This window comes from Chlorocebus sabaeus, chromosome X (genome assembly GCF_047675955.1).
Source record: "Chlorocebus sabaeus isolate Y175 chromosome X, mChlSab1.0.hap1, whole genome shotgun sequence".
Taxonomy (NCBI): Eukaryota; Metazoa; Chordata; class Mammalia; order Primates; family Cercopithecidae; genus Chlorocebus; species Chlorocebus sabaeus.
The window spans coordinates 80,037,712-80,059,354 of NC_132933.1; the positions used below are offsets into that span (position 1 = coordinate 80,037,712).

Consider the following 21,643-nt stretch of genomic DNA (forward strand, 5'->3'; position numbering starts at 1 on the left):
GATTTATTGTTAAGGTGGCAACATTTCCCAAATTAATCTACAGATTCAACATCAACTGACTTTGCAGAAATTGACAACCTGTTTCTAAAATTTATATGGAAATTTAAAGGACCCAGAAGAGCTAAAACAATCTTAAAAAAGAAGAAAGTTGAAGGACTCCAACTTCCTAATTTCAAAAATACAAAGCTACATTAATTAAAACAGCACAGGTACTGGCATAAGTATAGACATGTAGCTCTTTGGAATAGAAAGGTGCCAAGATAATTCAATGGGGAAAGAATAGTCTCTTCAACAAATGGTGCTGGGACAACTGTATGTCCACATGCAAAAGAATGAAATTGGACTTCTTCCTCACACCATATATAAAAATTAACTCAAGGCTGGGCACAGCAGCCCATGCCTGTAATTGCAGCACTTTGGGAGGCTGAGGTGGGGGGATCACTTAAAGTCAGGAGTTTGAGACCAGCCTGGCCAACATGGTGAAACCCCTACTCTACTAAAAATACAAAAATTAGTTAGGCATGGTGGTGTGCACCTGTAATCCCAGCTACTCGGGGCTGAGGCAGGAGAATCGCTTGAACCCAGGTGGCAGAGGTTGCAGTGAACCGAGATCATGCCATTGCACTCCAGCCTGGGCAACAGAATGAGACTCCGTCTCAAACAAACAGAAAATGAAATTAAATTTTAAAAAATTAACTGTAAATTAATTGTAAACCCAAATGTAAGAGGGAAAACTAAAACACTGTATTAGTCTGCCACAACAGAATACCACATAATAGGTGGCTTAAATAACAGAAATTTATTTTCTCACAGTTCTGGAGGCTGGAAGTCCAAGAGCAAGGCTGGCACGGTTGGTTTCTGGTGAGGCCTCTCATCTTGGCTTTCAGATGGCTACTCTTCCTGTGTTCTTACATGGCCTCTTTTCTATGTGCATGCACTCCTGGTGTACCTTCCTCTTCTTATAAGGACAGCAGTCCTATTGGGTTAGGGCCACCCTCATGACCTCATTTATCTTCTTAATTATCTCCTTGAAGTCCCTATCTCCAAATATAGTCATATTAGGAGTTAGGGCTTCGACATATGAATTTTTGGGGGGAGGACAAAATTCAATACATAGCAAACACTTAGAGAAAAATATAGGAGTAAATGTTTCTGACCTTGGGTTAAGAAAAAACCTCTTAGATATGGCACCAAAAGCATAAGCTACTAAAGAAAAAATAGATAAACTGGAATGTATCAAAATTAAGAACTTTGGTGCTTCAAAGAACCCCATCAAGAAAGTAAAAAAGCAACCAATAGTATAGAAGAAAATATTCACAGATCGTATATCTGATAAGGTACTTGTATCTAAAATAAAGAACTCTCAGAACTGAATATAAAAGATAAATAACCTAATTAAAAATAGTCAAAGAATCAGAGTTGACATTCCTCCAAAAAGATGTTCAGATAACCAATAAGTACGTGAAAGGATACTGAGCATCATTAATTTTGAAAGAAATGTGGGTCCCACAATGAGATACCACTTCACACCCATCAGGATGACTGTAATCAAAAACACAGATTATAAGTGTTGCTGAGGATGTGGAGAAATTGGAACCCTCATATACTGCTGGTGGAAATGTAAAATGGTGCAGCTGCTTTGGAAAAGAGTCTGGTAGTTCCTTAAAAGGATTAAAAAAGAGATACCATATGATCTAGCAGTTTCACTCCTAAGTGTATATATACCCAAGAGAAATGAAAATGTATGTTCACTCAAAAGCTTATACATTAATGTTTATAGCAGCATTACTTATGATAGCCATAAACAAAAATAACCCAAATGTTTATCAACTGATAAATGGATAAATAAAATATGATACATCTGCACAATGGAATTTTTAAAGTTTTTTTCATGTTACTGCTACCTCTGAAGATGGAATATTTGGGGCAATAAAAAATGAATTACGGATACATGCCACAACACTGACAAACCTTGAAATTATTATGCTAAGTGAAAGAACCCAGACATGAAAGGCCATATATTATATGATTCCATTTATATGAATGTCAACCAAGACAAATCATAGAGACAGGAAGTAGATTAGTAATTACTTAGGCTGGGGGGCAACTGTAGAAGGGAAATGGGGAGTGACTGCTAAGGGGCACAGGATTTCTTTTTGGAGTGATGACAATGTTCTACAGTTGATTGTGGTGATGGTCGCACAGCTGTGCATACACTAGAAACCATTGAATATATACTTCTTATGCATTCTTTTTACGTATCTCAATAAAGTTGTTTCTAAAAATGAGAGAAAGAGGCTTAATGTTATACAGATGAGTGCAGAATATAAGTGCAATAGACCACTGATTTAGCTCCATTTCTGGAGCCCTGTATGCTTTAGTATTCTTTATATAGTACTGTTACATTTGGTCTAATCCATCCCTATCTCATTTTATGTGTACTCACCTCTGCATTCTTTGTTCAACAAGCAGTGTCTCAGCTCTACAGGAGGCACAGGATCCAGAGGTCCTCCATTTATGACCTTTCCTCAAGAGACATCCCTTTCCTGTGGTTAGCAGAGGTGTTTAAAATCCCTTAATAAATTTTCAAACATCTACTGTTCAATGCTGTTTAATACCATTCATAATACTATGTGAGATACTTTTAGTGGCTATGTGAGATACTTTTAGAAGATGCAGATATAAATAAGATAGTTCTTTCCTTAAAATTCAAGTACACGTTTGTCTATAATACAGAGTAAAAAAATAAGTTCATAAAGGTAAGAAAAACAAAATTCTGTGAGTCACAAAATAGGAGAATCAATGATAGCATCACAGAGGAGATAGCATTTGAGCTGAGCCTTGAAAGAACAGTAGGATTTCAAGACGTGGAAAGAAGAAGGCCATTTAAATGGAGAATATAATGAGCAAAAGGATATAAATGGTAGAAATGTCTGGCATGTGTATGGTATAGCTGTGATGCAAGTCTAACAGATGAATAAGACCAGTTTCATACTTTTGCCTTTTCTGTCTCTGCTCAATTGCGTTGGCACACAAAGATGACAAGCTAAAACTATGAAGCTGATGTCCCATGTCACTATCATCTCTTCTCTTTACCTGCGTCTTTCCAAGAAGTTAATGTCATTACCGTTACAAGAAAAAACACACTTTGCCAGTTTGCTCCTGCAACTTCCCTGTGCTATGGATGCTATTTTGACAGAGCCATGGATCAGGAGGAGTTTGCAATCTGATAATACCGATTATATAGTTCTTTTTAATTATAAAGTTACACAGTCCCATGGTTTAAAATATATGTTAATAGATCAAAGGTTTAGATGTGGCCAGGCACGGTGGCTCACGCCTGTAATCCCAGCACTTTGGGAGGCTGAGGTGGGTGGATCACGAAGTCAGGAGTTCAAGACCAACCTGGCCAACATGGTGAAATCCCTTCTCTACTAAACATACAAAAAAATTAGCTGGGCGTGGTGGTGGGCACCTGTAATCCCAGCTACTCAGGCTGAGGCAGGAGAATCACTTGAACCCAGGAGGCAGAGGTTGCAGTAAGCCAAGATCGTGCCACGGCACTCCAGCCTGGGCAACAGAGCGAGACTCCATCTCAAAAAAGAAAAAAGTTTCTGATAATAAAAAATACTATAAACAAAGTCCAAATTCCAACAAACTAGCAACAATACTTGCAACACATATGATGTGCAAGAGACTAATTTCCTTAATATTTGTTAAAATATCAATAATAGAAAAAAGGAAATTTTCTTTTTTTTTTTTTTGAGAGGAGTCTTGCTCTGTCGCCCAGGCTGGAGTGCAGTGGCCAGATCTCAGCTCACTGCAAGCTCCACCTTCCGGGTTTACGCCACTCTCCTGCCTCAGCCTCCCGAGTAGCTGGGACTACAGGTGCCTGCCACCTTCCCCAGCTAGGTTTTTTTGGTATTTTTTAGTAGAGACGGGGTAACACCCCGTGTTAGCCAGGATGGTCTCGATCTCCTGACCTCGTGATCCACCTGTCTTGGCCTCCCAAAGTGCTGGGATTACAGGCTTGAGCCACCGTGCCCGGCCAGGAAAAATTTTTTTAAAGTTTAATGCTGAGCAAATACACACACACACACACACACACACACACACACACACACACACAATATGTATGAACCACAGAAGAGGGGAAGCAATGACAGCATCACAGAGGAGGTAGCGTTTGAGCTGGGCCTTGAAAGAACAGTGAGATTTCAAGATATGGAAAGGAAGGGAAGGCCATTTAAATGGAGATTATGAGCAAAAGGACATAAGTGGTAGAAATATGTGGCATTTGTATGGTATAGCTGTGATACAAATCTAAGAGATGAATAAGGCCAGTTTCATACTTCTGCCTTCTCTCAGCCTCTGATTTCTATTGAATTGTCAGTCTTTCTGGTACACACATATATATGTATGATGACTCCTAATGGGTGCAAGATTTCTTTTTGGAGTGATGAAAATGTTCTAAAATCAATTGCGGTGATGGTCATACAACTGTGCATACACTAAAAACCATTGAATATATACTTATAATGCATACTTTGTATGTATCTCAATAAAGTTGTTTTTAAAAACGACAGAGAATGAGGCTTATTATTATACAGATGGTACATATATATGTAATATATATATATATATACCAAGACCATATATATACCAAGACTGGTATACGTATGTAACAGGAAGACCAGCAATTCAGTAAAAATCTGAAGGACGTGACCAAACAGTTCATAGGAAAAGAAATGCGAAATACAGATAGCTTATAAATATATGAAAAGATTCACAACCTTACTCATAATAAAAAATTGGAAATTAAACTACAAGGAGGTTCTATTTCTTATCCATTAAAGTGAGACAAAGATTAAAAATTGTTATTAAAGCCTGTGTTTGCAAAGATGTAGGGAAACAGGCAGTCAGTGTTGGTATATAAACTGTAGAATTTCTTTGAAGAATAACTTGGAGATGATTATCAAAATTTAATATACATGATGAAGTATTTAGAGGGAAGTGTACGAATATCTGCAGCTTACTCTGAAATGTGTCAAAAAGGAAGATGGATAGAATACGTGATGAACAAAGTACACTAAAATGTTAATGGTGGAGTTCAGGTGGTGAGTATACAGGAGTCCTCTGTAAAATTTTCTTTTTTTTGTTTGTTTAAAAGTGTTCATAATAAAACATTAGAAAATAATATGCTTACATCTTTGGGTCAGCAATTCTAAGAATCTGCCCTGATATACTGGCACTTGTGCATAAAGATATGTTTACACAAATACTCATTGCAACATTCTAGTGATGAAAGATTTGATACAACCTAAATGTCCTTCAGTAGGGAACTGGTTACATGAGTAACCATTCAGTGAAATGTTCTGTAGACATTAAAAAAATGAGACAGACATATTTGAAATTATCTCCAAGTTACTTATATATGAAAAAGCAAAACCAGTATAATATACAGTACTATCCTTTGTGTAATGTTTGTACATGCATAATATGTCTCTGAAAGGATACAGAAGAAACTGGTAAAACAGGTTTCTCCAGAGATTTGGCAGTGGTGAAGGTGATGTGGTTCTGGGTAGGAGCAAGACTCACTGGTTATCCTTCAATACAGTTTGATTTTTTTCATGAAAGAGTATTACTAAGTACTGACTTACGAAGGGCGTGTTAGTTCTAAGAATTCTTTCTGAACTGGAATGGGTGTTCAGGATATTCACAGTGGAGTTCATTTGAAAGCTGACTTTAAGAAACATTTGACAATCATTTTACGTCATGCTTCTAAGAATGTGAGAGGACTTTTTCCATTCTCAAGCCCTTTTAAGGAAGTTTTTTCCACCTAGATCTAATTGCTCTAGATATGCCCACTGTTCAGCAAACTGGAAATTCTTGTTTTTTTCTGGCTATAACACAACTACATAGCTGAACATATGTACTCATTTCCATTAAAGCAGCGCATGTGTTTTTGTGACAAATGTGGACACAAAATTTTTTGTTTAAATAGAATAGCCTCCACCAAGTAAATATGAGAAGCTTAAAAGTTTAGTATCTATAGCTAACCTGATGTTCACTTTTTCCTCCTGCTTGTTATAGACTGGAAAGGAAAAATTAGCTGCCTGATTTTTAAATTCTGAAATGATTTCTTAGTTTAGAATCAAGTAGACTAAACCAAGTCTTTAATATGTACACAGTAATATTTATTGTTATAAAAGGTGTATTAAAAACTGCTTAGTAAATTTTACATGTATAAAAACTTTTAGTGCTCAGGATTTAGTAATTTTGTATAAATTTTTGTGAAATATATCCTGCAGTTTTCTGATTGATTATGATTTTGCTTTTTAATATAACTTTTTATATTACACAAGTAGCACCTGTTTCTTGTAGAATACTGTAAAATTGCAAAGATGTCCAGAAAAGATAAAACTACCTTGAATCTCACCACCAAAGATAACTGCTATTAACTAACATCCTCCTGGTATGTATTTTTGTAGTTCTGTATGCTTGAGGGGGGAGATATAAAGAGACGAGTTTTTAAGCAAAAATGGATCATATTATAAATATTAGGAGGCAGTATAGCATCTTACCTCCTAATGAAACTGCATTCAGCATTCTCTGAAATGAAACTGAAATCGACAAGTCCACTGAGTCCCGGTTCCACTATTTGTTAGTTACATGACCTTAGGAAAATTTTTAACTCCTTTAAGCCTCATGGAGAAAATAGAGGTGCTTACCTCTTAGGGTTGTTGTAAAAATTAAATGGATAATTCATGTAAAACACTCTGCGTGTAAGTTATAATATCTTTGTATGGCTTACATTTAGAATAATTATTTTTACTTAAAAATACAATTTAAGTCCTTTTTAAAATCATAATTTTATCTATTTCTTGCTTAGTATTTAGACCCCTTCCAGCTCAGTTTTGAAATATTTGTCTTTTATTCCCCAAGTGCTTAGGTTTGTACATTTAAGCATATTATAAATTAGTTACCTATAGAATCAGATTTTACTTTTTGGTAAAATCTGTAAATAACAGTTAAAATTCTTCCATGTTGAAATATGCTTATATCTCGCTTAGTTGGAGACTAGCCTAGGGCTTGTTTGTGGTCTTGTTTTTATAGTTTAAGATCAAAGTACCTTCCATTGTTCCTAGACAGGAGTAGGATTACTTGGGACTAGTGAGGTCACTTAGTCACTATGGCTGCCTATAAAGCTTACAGTGATAATTGACTAGTTCTGTATCTTTATTCCCTCTTTCCTCAGGACTCCATATTGTCCACAGCCTAGATGAAGTCAATTTCATACAGAACCTTGTGTTTTACATTGAAGCTGCATATAAAACTGCTGTGAGTACTCATTTTAGAATGGATTTTAGACATATGATGTTTTTGTTTTCTAAATACTGGGCAACTCAGTTGTTTTCTTAATGCTACTGCTCATAGTGAACCAACCTAAAAGGCTTCTGGCAGAAACTGTCTTTAGCCTCTTTCTTTATTAAGACCTGTGATCCTATGTCTTCTCTTCAAGGGGGTTACAGAGACAAGAGGGTCAGGATGCTATACTTTCATTCCTTTCAAACTCTGTGATATCTCATGGTATGTATTTGGCAATCTGGGCTAAATTGTCTTATTTTAATGATTTAAGGTCTTAAGAGCAAGATAGCTAGGTTGTATTGTGGGTCAGTTAGCTACTTAGAAACAAAATTTAGTCAATGTTTGTAATATCATCTGCAGGTGTTGATTCAGTGCTTACAATGCAAAAAAGTTATTTTTCCTTACAACTACCATATGAGGTAGGTTTCTGTTAAATCATAATATATTTAACGTCTTCTCTATATAAAATGTTAAGTTAGACACTATACAGGAATGCGATTTTTTTCTTCTGCAGTCTAACATAGACAACTGTTCGTTGTTGTTCACTGAAGCTTTATTCATAATCTCCCAAACTGGAAATAACCCAAATATCTATCAACAAGTAAATGGATAAACAAACTGTGGTATATCCATAAAATAGAATACTACTCATCAATAAAAAGGAATGAACTGTTGATTCATGCATCAGTGGGTGAATCTCAAAGACATTATGCTTAGTGAAAGAAGTCAGACAAATAATGTACAGACTGTATGATTCTACTCACATAAAATTCTAGAAATCTATAGTGACAGAAAGCAGATCCATGATTGCCTCAGGACAGGAGCAGAGGGAGAGATGAATTACAGAAGAGTATGAGAAGACTTTTGGAAATTTTGCAATATTCATTATTATGATGGTAGTTTCATGCCTGAAAACATATATCAAAATTAATCAAGTTGTACACTTTAAATATGTGCAGGTTTTTTGTATATCAGTTATACCTCCGTAAAGATACAAAAGTTATTATTATTTGTTGAGTATATAAATGCAGTCAATTACTCCAGGACAATACTGGAGACACACCACCAAAGGTGTCTTCTCTGTGTGCCCCTTTGCTGTGTTTCCATTTCTGTTTCTGTTTTTGTCTGTCACCCAGGCTGAAGTGCAGTGGCACGATCATGGCTCACTGCAGCCTCAAACTCCCAGGCTCAGGTGATCCTCCCACCTCAGCCTCCTGAGTAGTTGGGACTACAGGTATATGCCACCACATCTGGCTAATTTTTGTATTTTTTGTAGAGACAAGGTTTTGCTATGTTGCCCAGGCTGGTCTCAAACTCCTCGACTCAAGCAATTTCACCCTCCTAGGCCTCTCAAAGTACTAGGATTACAGGCATGAGCCACCACACCCGGCCTGTTTTCCACTTCTCACTAACCACCCTCCTCCTTTGTGACCAACACATTATTTTTTTATTTCTGTTAATTGTACAGTTATCTTTTAAATATGTTTAAATAAAAATTAGAAATTCATTTACCATTTCTGGTGTACTTTGTTTCTTCATGTAGATTCAGATTTCCATCTGGCATTATTTCCTTCTGCCTGAAAAACTTTCTTTAACATTTCTTCATTCTTCTAGTGATGAATTATTGTAGCTTTTATATGCCTGAAGAAGTCTTTATTTCATCTTCGTATTTGAAAAATATTTTCACTAGGTGTAGAATTTTATGATGGCAGATGTTTTTGTCTTTCAGTACTTTAAAAATATTGTTCCACTGTCTTCTTGCCTGTATTGCTTCTAATGACACATTTGTTGTCAACCTTATCTTTGTTCCTCTACATGAATGTGCCTTTTCCGACTGTCTGCTTTTAAAAATTTCTTTTATGTCTGGGCACGGTGGCTCATGCCTATAATTCCAGCACTTTGGGAGGCCGAGGTGGGCAGATCACCTGAGGTCGGGAGTTTAAGACCAGCCTGACCAACATGGAGAAACGTTGTCTCTACTAAAAGTACAAAATTAGCTGGGCGTGGTGGCGCATGCCTGTAATCCCAGGTACTTGGGAGGCCGAGGCAGGAGAATCGCTTGAACCCAGGAGGCAGAGGTTGTGGTGAGCCGAGATCACTCCAGCCTGGGCAACAAGAGTGAAACTCCATCTCAAAAAAAAAAAAAAAAAGAAAAGTTTCTTTTGTTATTGATTTTAAATACTTTGATTATGATATCTCTTGGTGTTATTTTCTTCACATTTCTTCTGTTTAGGGTCCATTTAGCTCCATGGATCTGTGCATATATAGTTTTCAGCAATTATTTCTTCATACTGTTTTTATGTTCCCCCGCTTCCTTTGGGTATTTAATAACGTGTGTATTCGGCTGTGTGATGTTGTCCCACAGCTCACAGATGTACTGTTTAGTTTTTTAATTCTTTTTTCCCTCTGTGTTTCATTTTGGATGGCTTCTATTACTATACCTTCGATTTCACGAATCTTTTTATTTACAATGTCTAATTTGTCACCAATCCCACTCAGTGTATTTTTCAGCTCAGATATAGTTTTATCGCTAAAAGTTGAATTTGAGTCTATTTTTCTATATTCCATGTATCTACTAAGCTTTCTGAATGTATGGAATATAGTTATAATACATGCTTTAATATCCTTATCTGAGTATTCTAACATCTGTGTTAGTTCCAGGTTGGTTTCAGTTGATTGGTTTGTCTCATTATGGGCTATATTTTCCTGCTTCTTTGCATGCCTAGTAATTTTTTATTGGATGAAAGACATCATGAATCTTACCTTGTTACATCCTAGATATTGTTGTAGTCCTGTAAATATTCCCGAGTTTTGTTCAGGGACCTAGTTAATTTAGTTGAAAACAGTTTAATCCATTATTACTTTTAAAATGTGTTACATGGGACCAGAGTCATGTCTAGTCTGGAGCTAGTTATTCCCCCACTACATAGGTAAGACACTTCTGAATACTCTACCCCATGTCTCCTGAATTATGAAGTTTTCTAGTCTGGTTAGTTAGAACAGGCACTATTTCTTGTCCTGTGTGAGCACTAGGTATTTTTTCCCTTTAATTCTTTGGGTGATTCTTTCCCTAGCCTCAAGTAGTTTTCTCACTTACATGCATTCTTCATTATTCTGCTGAATATTTGAGGCGGACCCTCTGCAGATTTCTGTGGTTTTCTGTGTAGCTTTCTCTTCTCTGTTAATCTGTCCTGCAAATTATGGTTACCTTGGTGTATCTGTACTCTTAGCTCCATTTCTTCAACTCAGGGAGTCTGCCAGGCTCTGTTTAGTTTTTTCCTCCCTGTATAGTGGCTTGGAAACTCTTACAACAGTAGGCTGGGACAGTCATAGGACTCATCCTATTTGCTGCACTTTCTCAGAAATCACTGTCCTTCATTGTGTGATGTTCATTGTATTGAAAACCATTATGTTATAAATAGTTTTTTAGTTGTTGAAGGTGGGAAGGTAAATCTGGAACCTGTTACTTCATATTCACCGGAAACACAAACCTAACATAGATAATTTTATGCAAACAGACATTATTTGTTGACTGATGGCTTTGCTTTTGACACCACAGGCCTGCTGTGGTTCAGTGCAGAAATTAGGGTTCTTTGGCCTCTCCATTATATCCAATGATTATAACAGTAGAATTATTGATATTTCTGTATTCTCATACTCTAACCTTTGCTGCACAAACTAGAATGGAGCTGGATTGGGGGACAGGTAAGGCCAACCATCATGGCTTACCTTCCTGAAACTTCACTTTAACTCAGAGATTTGGCATGAAAAATAATTAAAGGTAGATACAGAGATATAGATGTGGTGGGAGGGTGTGTGTGTGTGTGTGCATGCACATACACATGAGCACTTGTCTGTTTGCAAGTTCCATTTCATAAGAGGGCCTAGAAGCAATGACACCTCAGTGATAATGAGCGTACCCAGTGCCCAGGTCTTGGATTCTGACTATCATTATCTGATCAAATAAACCAGGGCTTCTTATGGAAGTGGTTGATTCCAGGGCTATGGTGGGGAAAATACGAGATAAGATTGGAGCATCTTACAGTGCCAAAAAGTGAAAAAATGTTCAAAAAGGGAGTGTTTTGTTTTGTTATGTTTTGTTTTGAGACAGGGCCTCTCTTTGACGCCCAGGCTAGAATGCAGTGGTGCAATCATGGCTTACTTCAGCTTCAACCTCCTGGACTCAAGCTATCTTGCCACTTCATCCTCCCTAGTAGTTGGAACTATAGACAAGCACCATCATGCCTGGCTAATTTAAAAAAATTGTAGAAACAGGGTCTCACTGTGTTGCCCAGGTTGGTCTCAAACTCCTGGGCTCAAGTGATCCTCCTACCTCAAGCCTCCTAAATTGCTGGGATTTCAGGCAGGACCTACCATGTTCAGCCATGCTCAAAAAGGAATAGGCATGTCAAAAGGTCACAGGAGCCAACCTGAAAGAGTACCCAAAGCCAAAGCTGGAGCAGTTTGAACAACAAAATAAATAGTGATAGTGTTTTATTATAAGCCAGAGAAAAACCTAAATATCTGTAAGTTCATAGCAATATAAATAACTGAATAAATAAATAAATAAATGGGAGAGAAAGGACAGCTCTTCCTTAGAGAAGAGTTGCAACTAATGGCTGTAGGAGTAATGAAGAGAACTAGAAAATCACCATTAAAACACCACTGTAATAATTGTTTCTGGCAAGATCCATCAGTGGATGCTGAATTAGTGGGTTAATGTTTGAGAGAAACAAGATATTTGCATGCTCCTAAAGTATCTCTCTCAAGATATTTCTTAATTACAAAGGAAAAAATAGTAACAGTAGAATTGAGAAACCTAGCAGACATCATATTAACCAAGTGATAAGGGTTAATATCACCAGTAATAAGATGTTTCAGCATTGTACATCCCTGCTATGATGCACTGAGAAGGACACAGCATAATGTCTGTAATATATATTCTTGCCTAAAATGCATAATCTCAGTCTAATCATAAGAAAACATTAAGCAAACCCAAATTGAGGAAAATCTACTAAATACCTGATCACTAATCTTCAAAGTGTCAAGGTCACAAAAGACAAGACTTGAGGAACTGTCACTGATTAGAAGAGACTTAAAGAAACATGACAAATGCAGCATGAAATTCTGGTTTGGACCCTGGAATGTAAAAAGGCCATTGGTGGGGAAAAAGTGGTAAAATCCAAATAAAGTCCATAGTTTGGTTAATAGTATTGTGCTGATGTTAATTTCTTAGCTTTAACTATTGCACTGTGGTTATGTTAGATGTTAACATTAGGGGAAGCTAAGTGAAAGGCATATGGGAACTCTTTGTAGTGTTTTTGCAACTTTTGTATAAGTCTAAAGTTATTCCAAAATAAAAAGTTTTTAAAAGTCATTTTAAAAGCTGTATGATTGAGGGGATTTATAGAGCTCTGGCTAAGAGGGTAGGCTTTGGAGTGAGATTTCTTGGACTGTAATCCTGGCTCTGTCACTTATTAGCTGTGTGACTTTGAGTGAGTCACTTAACTTCTCTTTGCATCATCAGTTTCATCATCTATAAAATGTAAGGACTAAGGAAGATAATGTAAAATGCATAAATAAGTGCATGGTACATTGTCAGTACCAATAGAGAGTAAAGTTAGAATGAACATTTACAATAAAATATTAGGCTGCTCTTTAGGCTCCATCTTCCAGATCTACTGGGTATTTGCTTTAATGAAAAATTTTGAGAAACACCTCTCCAGATAGACTGGGTTATAATTCTTAGCCCTCCTGATTAACTGTTGAGGAGTCTTCCAACAGCTTGGAGGCTCCAGTAGAATTTAAAGCTATTGGCAAAGTAGCTGCAGGGGCCACCCAACTCATTAGCATCTCCTTAATAAGCATTGTGGGGGTGTGTGTGTGTGTGTGTGTGTGTGTGTGTGTGTGTATGTATATATATATATAAAATTAGTTACTCCTAGTGTCCTATGTTCAAGGGCAAACACTTCCTGCATCTAGGAAGTATTTAGTAGTTATGACTTGCTAATTGTATATTGGTTATTTTATGCCAGGACTTCGGGATATGGGAACGTGGAGACAAGACCAACCAAGGGATCTCAGAATTGAATGCCAGTTCAGTTGGAATGGCAAAGGTAATTTTCCTTTCTTGTTTATACTGCGTATGGGATAAGGAAGTCTGATGTCCCTTTGTCACAGATAAAACTTAATGTGAGTGTGGACCATAATCAAATTAATTATTATTTTAAACCACAGGCAACATTCAGATTCTCCTGTAGAACCGTGGATATGTAGATGAAAACTTTCATAAGCTGCAGATTTGATATCCAACTGCTTTTGTGGCATGTCTTTACTTATATTATATCCCATAAGGTCGTGAAAGGACTTAAACTAAACTTATCATCTCTACCATTACAAAAGCAAGCAAAAGAAGGCTTTTATTCCTTCCGTTTACCAGTTGACCAAGCTTTATATCAAGGAATCATCTCTCAATCCTCTATCCTCTTTATTTTCCTCCATCCCCCAAATCATCATCATCATCATCATCATCATTAGCAGCAACAGCATTACTGTTCAACTTGGCTCTACTTTTTCATCCTACCCACTCTTGTCTTCTCTGGAAACAGCAAGAAGACATACAATAAGATAGCAGGAATAGGATCAAACATATCCATTATGAGAAATATGCATGATTTAGTCTCTCTTACTAATATGCAAAGACATAGATTGATTTTAAAAACTAAAAGAAAATCCAATATATGCTGTCTATAAGAGCTCTAATATAACAAAATGATACAGAAATGTTAAAAACAGAAGGATGAGCAAAATATAGTCTGACAAACATGAAAAAGAGCTAGGGTGACTATGTGAATGTCAAGTGAAGTAGAATTCAAAGTAAAAAATATTACATAGAACAAAGAGGACAAGGGGAGTCATAATAGAATTTCATTCTATTTTTGTTTTATTTTATTTATGTGTATATGTATGTATGTATGTATGTATTTATTCTGAGACGGAGTCTTGCCTTGTTGCCCAGGCTGGAGTGCAGTGGCACGATCTCGGCTCACTGCAACCTCCACCTCCTGGGTTCAAGAGATTCTCCTGCCTCAGTCTCCCGAGTAGCTGGGACTACAGGCATCCGCCACCACGCCCAGCTAATTTTTTTATTTTTATTTTTAGTAGAGACAGGGTTTTGTCATGTTGACCAGGCCAGTCTCGAACTCCTGACCTCAGGTGATCCATCTGCCTCGGCATCCCAAAGTGCTGGAATTACAGGCATGAGCCACCGCGCCTGGCCTAACAATCTCATAGTGCACTGAACAACATAACCAAACATCCTTCCATGTCATTTCAGACAGACAAATTTAGTTCATTCTTTTCAGCTGCTATACAGTATTCAATAATTGCTCCATTGACAGAATTGTCTTTATTTTTTAATATTCCAGATAATGCTTTAGTGAAGATCCTTGTACATACATCCAGGTAAATTTACACAAATATTTTTATAGGAAAAATTCCTAAAAGTGGAACCCTTAAGTTAAGGGATGTATACTTTTAAATTGCCCTTCAAAAATATTTCCACTAGTTTACATTTCCCCATCCTCATATGATGGATATATGTCATTATATACCATAGATGTCATTTTTCTTTTCTTTTTTTTTTTTTATCATAAGCTATTTCTTTCAGTGAATAAAAGTGTTTGACAGAGAAATACCTTTGGAAACAAACATTGAGAACATGTTATTACAACCTGTTTCTTTTTGCACTGGTACTTATTATTACAAGTTTACATATAGAGCTTTTTTGCCATTTTTCTCAATACCTGGATATTATCAGTATTTTTGTATATTTGATTTAAAGTTTTTTCCACTTAAACTTTTTTACTTTTTATTTTGTAATCATTTCTGACTTAGAGGAAAGTTATAATAATTGTACAAAGAATTCCTATATAGTACCCTTCACTCAAGTTCCCTACTTGTTAATATTTGCTTTATCTTTTTCTCTGATTAAACAAAACATACACACACAATTATTTTTTTCTGAACCAGTAGAGAGTACATTGCAGACATGAGCCCCATTACTCCTAAATATTTCAGTGTGAATTTCCTCAAGGACTCTTTTATAACCATGATACAAGCATCAAAATCAGGAAATGAACACTGGCATTATACTGCCACCTAATTGACATAACCCATTCACATTTATTTAGTTGTCCCAATAATGTGATTTATGGCAAAAAAAATCCTTTTGATCCGGGATCCAGTCTAAGATAACATATTACATTTAACGTAATGTCTCTTTAGGCTTCTTCAGTCTGGAGTCCTTACTTGTCTTTCATGACCTTAGCATTTTTTAAGAGTATAAGCCAGTTATTTTACAGAATGATCCTCGATTTGATTTTGTGTGATATTTCCTCACGATTAGATTCAGGTTATGTGTTTTTGACAAGAATACCACAGACATGATGCTGTGTTCTTAGTTTATTATCAGGAAACACATGATGTGAATTTGCCCCATTACTGTTGATGTTATCTTTTATGAATTCATTAAGGTGGTATCTACCAGGTTTCTCCACTGTAAATTTTCTATTTTCCCTTTGTAATTGCTATGACTTGAATGTTTGTGGTCCTCCCTCACCAAAATTCATATTGAAACTTAATTACCAATGCAGCAGTATTGAGAGGTGGAGCCTTTAAGCTGTGACTGGATCATGAGGGCTGTTCCCTCATGAATGCATTAATCCACTCATGGATTAATGGATTAGTGAGTTATCATGGGAATGGGACTGGTTGCTTTATAAGAAAAGGAAGAGACACTTGAGCTAGCACACTCAGGCCCCCTCATCATGTGATATCCCATTTCACCTTGGGACTCTGCAGAGTTTCTACCAGTCACAAGCCCTCACCAGACAGGGCCCCTTGACCTTGGACTTATCAGCATGATGAAGGGGAGCCGGGTGCTATTCCTCAAGACAGTGGAAGAAAGACCCCAAGGCATTTCAGAGATCTTAGATGCTGCCTTTTCCATCACAGGCCCAAAGGCCTAGGAGGGCAGAATAGTTTCAGGGGACAGGCCTGGGGTGTTCTTTATGGTGTTCTTTATGCCCAGGACTGCCTTGGGACTCTACTCCTGGCACCCCTGCTTCAGTGTTTACCCAGCTCATGCCACTACTCCAAAAGGTCCAAGTGATAAACCTTGAAGGTATCCATGTGGTGTTAATTCTGCAGGTCCACAGAATGCAAGAGCTGCAGAAGCATAGCAGCTTCCACCTGGATCTCAAAGGATATATAAAACAGCTTCTGGGCCCAGGCAGAGACTCGTCTGAACCATCACAGAGAGCCCCCGCTAGAGCAACACTGAAGCAGAAACATGGGGTTGCAGCTTCCACAGAGAGTTCCCACTAGGGCAGGACCACCACTGGAATGCCAGAACTGTAGAGTCACTGGCAGCATGCAAGGCCTGCCTGGGAAAGCTTCAGGCACCAGACTTCAACCCACAGAAGCAGCCACCTGTACTGCACCCATCAAAGCCATAGGGGCAGGGCTGCCTGAGGCCTTAGAGACCCAATCCCAACCCGAGCATGGAGTCAAGAGATTATTCTTCAACTTTCAGATTTAATATCTGCTATGCTGGGTTTAAGACTTGCTTTAAGCCTGTTATTCCTTTCTTTTTATCTATTCCTGTCTTTTGGAATGAGAATATCTCTGTCTGTCTTAATTCCTGTACCACCATTGTATCTTGAAAGTTGATAAATTGTTTTGATTTCAGACTCACAGATGAGATTTTGGACTTTTGAGTCTTATCCTTGGTGCTGGAATGAGTTAAGACTTTGAGGCTATGGGGGTTAGAATGAATGTAGTTATATGTGAAAAGGACATGTGAAAAGGGGGGCAAGGAGTAGAATAGTAAGGCAGTAATTAATGAGTATTTTGTGCCTGGCCAATTTCTACTTACCCTATAGGTCTCAGTTTAGGTGTCATTTCTTCAGGGAAGACTTTCAAAACTGCCTTCTACCCCCAAGACTAGGTCAAGTCTGCCCCTTAATTGAGGAATTACAGATAACTAATAAATACTAGAAATAATATTCAATCTTGTTAGCAATTTAATGCATGTGAATGTAACAGATATACCATTTTTTATCACATTAGGAAAAAATTTTAAGATAATACATTGTTTGCATTAAGGAAGGTATTGTCATATACTGCTAGTGATAGCTATGTTGGTACAACTTGCAAGAAAAGCAATTTAGCATTATGCCTTAAAAATTATTCATACTCTTTTACCCAATGATTCTACTTCAGGGAATTGATGCTTACAAAATAATTCAAAATGAATACAAAGAGCTATTTTATTAGCTTGACAGCCATTATTGCGAGCCTACCGTATGCCATACTGTGTGCTAGATATTAGTGAAGACATAATCCCTGACCTCAAGGAATTTATAATTTAGCAAGAGATGTTTATCAAAGTTCTATTTCTAATAGCACAAAATTAAAGGCGACCTAAATTTCCAACAATTGGTAAATGGCTAAAATATACTTTATTATAGCCATATGAGATAATAGTATTCCAAAATAGTTTTTGTAACATGGAAAAATACTTATCCTATATTATCAACTGTAAAAAGTAGGATACCAGATGTGATCTCAACTGTACACAAATAGACAGAAAAAACTAATAAAAAACATGTCAAAAATGTTAAAAGTGGTTGTTTTGGGTGATTTTCTTGCCCTCTCTGTACTTTACTATGTTTTCAAAATATTCTGTAAGGAGTGTGTTTTACTTTTATGATCCAAAAATATATTTAGAAAAGTAAGAAATTAACAAATAAATTCTATTTTAAAAAACATAATATCTCATTTATATGTGGAATCTAAAGAAGTTGAACTCATAGAAGGAAGGAGTACAATGATGTTACTTAACGTATGGTGCTTAACTCGATAGTGCTACAAACTCCTTAACTTTTTCTGAGACAATATGGGAGACAAAGAAAAACTCAGAATGCCCTGGGAATAAATAATGTTATTTTATTATAAATTCTGTCAGACATATTCAAAAGTGATAACATGTAGGTTGATAAGATACTGGGGTATAGGGAGAAGAAATATATATCTTTCTAATGCTAAACTTGTCCTTTCCTTTCTTGTTCCTCACAGGCAGCCCTGGAAGCATTAGATGAACTGGATCTGTTTGGTGTAAAAGGTGGGCCTCAATCCGTTATCCATGTCCTGGCTGATGAAGTACAACACTGCCAGGTAAGAGATTATGGAAAATGGAAATAGCAAATTTTATTCTTGCCCAGACTCAGATTTAAGCATGAGCTTTAGATTAAGGATAGCTGAATGAGAGAGAGTGTATCATCTGATTAATTACCATATACCAAAAATATCTTTAGCAAGCATACTGTACCAAGATAAGCCTAATATAGCATGGGCTATAAAATAGATCATAATCCTGTTCTGTAGCCCAAGGTTATAAAGGGATCCCACCATACTATATGAAATTATCCACCACTATCATATCAAAAGGATATGGTCTCTCTTTCTGATTATCTCCTTTTCTAAATATATAAAGAAAACAAGAGATGATAGATTTTTAGTATTCTTGTTAGTGTTTCTGAAACATTCTCTTGTCCCTGGTTGGCTCTAAGCTTAGATATTTGGAGATTAGACTTTAAGTGGCAAATATGTATTTTCAGTTTTGTTTAGGATTACTCTCCATATGGAAAGATTAAGGCTTTTCTCATTGGCATGAAGAATTTTCTCCTTTTCTTTAAACCCTGATTAGATACCATAGGGTCCTATTGAATATAAACTCATCTCCAATTTTAAAAACATAAAATTTCCCAGAGAAAAAAAATATGTCAGAAGTAGAGGAGCTGAGCCTTCCCTATCCTGCTTCTCAGCAGCTATGTTTTCTCTTGACTTTATTCTTAAGTAGTTGCTAATGGAGCAACAGCACTGTGGGTGGTATAATAATGTTAGAATATTCCTTATCCATGAGTAACTGGTTAAGAATCAGGATAGGGAAGTATTGAGAGCAGAATTAAGACAAGGGATGATTTACAGAAATTGCTGGTTTTCTAAGTTCTAACTATTGAGTAATGTCTAGATTTTCTTGTGAATGGTCCTCTTCTACATAAATCTTTTGAAACTAAAGCTATTAGTTTTATAATGCCAAGGTATTTACTAACCTACTTAAAATAGATAAAGAATGTTCTGTTCTATTCTGTCAAACATATTCAAAAGTGATATCATGTGTGTTGATAAGATATTGGGGTAAAGGGAGAAGAAATACATCCTTTTATATAAACTTAACTACTTTTCCCTTAGTCTATCCTGAATTCACTACTGCCCCGTGCTTCAACATCAAAAGAGGTTGATGCTAGTCTACTCTCAGTGGTTTCCTTCCCTGCCTTTGCAGTAGAGGATAACCAGTTGGTGGAGCTCACGAAACAGGAAATCATCACCAAGCTTCAGGTATGTCCATATGTGCCTTTGTTTTATTTAAGGCTGTGACTTTAAGGGTAAATTGTGCCTTTGGGGGCCTTAAGTGTGACCTGATTTCAAGGAACCTTTAAGTTTTCTGAGTTGTTTTTACAGTTTCTTTTAAAAGTGTTAAAGCTTCTACAGCCATTGCTGGTAGTAATGCAGGGTGGCACACCCACTTTAGAAAACAGTTTGGCAGTTTCTTATAAATGTAGTCGTATACTCTCCCTATAACCCAACTATGTCATCCTAGAAATCTACCCTACAGAAATGAAAACTTATGCTCACGAAAAAATCTGCACACAAATGTTTACAGCAGCTTTATTCATAATTGCCAAAAACTGGAAAAAACCTTCAACAGAGGAAGGGATAAACAAATTACACTATATGCATGCAGTAGAATACTGCTCAACAATAAAAAGATACAAGGTACCAACTTGATCAGATTTAATCATGGTGTATAATCTTTTCGATATGCTGTTGGATTTGTTTTGATAGTATTTTGTTGAGGATTTTTGCATCTGTGTTCATCAGGGATATTGGCCCATGGGTTTTCTGTTCTTGTTGTGTCCTCGTCAGTTTTGATTTCAGGGTACTGCTGGCCTTGTAGTGAGTTTGGAAGAAGTCCCTCCCCTTCAATTTATTGGAGTAGTTTGGTTTTAGCTCTTTAAAAGGTTGGTAGAACTCAGCAATAAAGCCATGCATTCCTGGACTTTTCTTCATTGGAGTACATTTTATTACTGATTCAATCCCATTACTTGTTATTCGTCTTTTCAGGTTTTCTGTTTGTTCTTGGTTCAATCTTGTTTGGGTGTATGTGTCCAGAAATGTACCTGTTTTCTCTAGGGCTTCCAATTTCTTGGCACATACTTACTGATAATAGTCTCTAATAATTCTTTGTATTTCTGTGGTATCGGTTATAATGTCTCTTTTTTATTTCTGATTTTATTTACTTGGGTCTTTTATTCTTAGTCTGGCTAATGGTTTGCCAATTTTGTTTATTTAAAAGACTTCATTTTGTTGATCTTTTGTATTTTTTGGCCTTGATTTCACTTGTTTCTGTTTTGGTCTTTGTTATTTCTTTCCTTCTATTAATTTTGGGTTCTGTTTGTTCTTTTCTAATTCCTTGAGGTGCATCATTAGGTTGTTTATGTCAAATCTTTTTTTTTTTTTTTTTGAGACAGAGTCTCGCTGTCGCCCAGGCTGGAGTGCAGTGGCACGATCTCAGCTCACTGCAAGCTCCGCCTCCAGGGTTTACGCCATTCTCCTGCCTCAGCCTCCTGAGTAGCTGGGACTACAGGCACCCACCTCACCCGGCTAGTTTTTTGTATTTTTTAGTAGAGACGGGGTTTCACCATGTTAGAGAGGATGGTCTCGATCTCCTGACCTCGTGATCCACCCGTCTCGGCCTCCCAAAGTGCTGGGATTACAGGCTTGAGCCACTGCGCCTGGCCTTATGTCAAATCCTTCTACTATTTTGATGTAGGCATTTATTGCCATAAACTTCCTTCTTAGTACTGCTTTTGCTGTATCCCATAGGTTTTGGGATGTTATGTTTCCATTTTCGTTTATTTTAAGAAATTTTAAAGTTTTTTTCTTAATTTCTTCATTGAGGAGCATGTTGTTTAATTTCTGTGTATCTGTACAGTTTCAAAAGTTTCTCTTGTTATTGATTTTTAGTTTTCATTGCAGTCAGAAAAGAAAATTGATAATGATTTCAATTTTTAAAAGTTTGTTGAGACATGTTTTATCGCCTAATATATGATTAGTCCTGGAGAATGTTCCATGTGCTGATGTGTTTTCT

The 21,643-nt window shown here is 36.7% G+C and overlaps 1 protein-coding gene across 3 annotated transcripts in view; it reads left to right on the forward strand.

Moving 5' to 3' along the window:
• PHKA1 (phosphorylase kinase regulatory subunit alpha 1) overlaps positions 1-21,643 on the forward strand; it is a 130,950-nt gene that overhangs the window by 21,828 nt on the left and 87,479 nt on the right. For all 3 annotated transcript variants that reach the window (XM_007992078.3, XM_007992080.3, XM_007992079.3), the window contains exons 5-8: positions 7,259-7,341; positions 13,404-13,484; positions 18,508-18,606; positions 19,684-19,830. In XM_007992078.3, the coding sequence (XP_007990269.2) occupies positions 7,259-7,341; positions 13,404-13,484; positions 18,508-18,606; positions 19,684-19,830 (410 nt within the window). The remainder of the gene's footprint in view (positions 1-7,258; positions 7,342-13,403; positions 13,485-18,507; positions 18,607-19,683; positions 19,831-21,643) is intronic.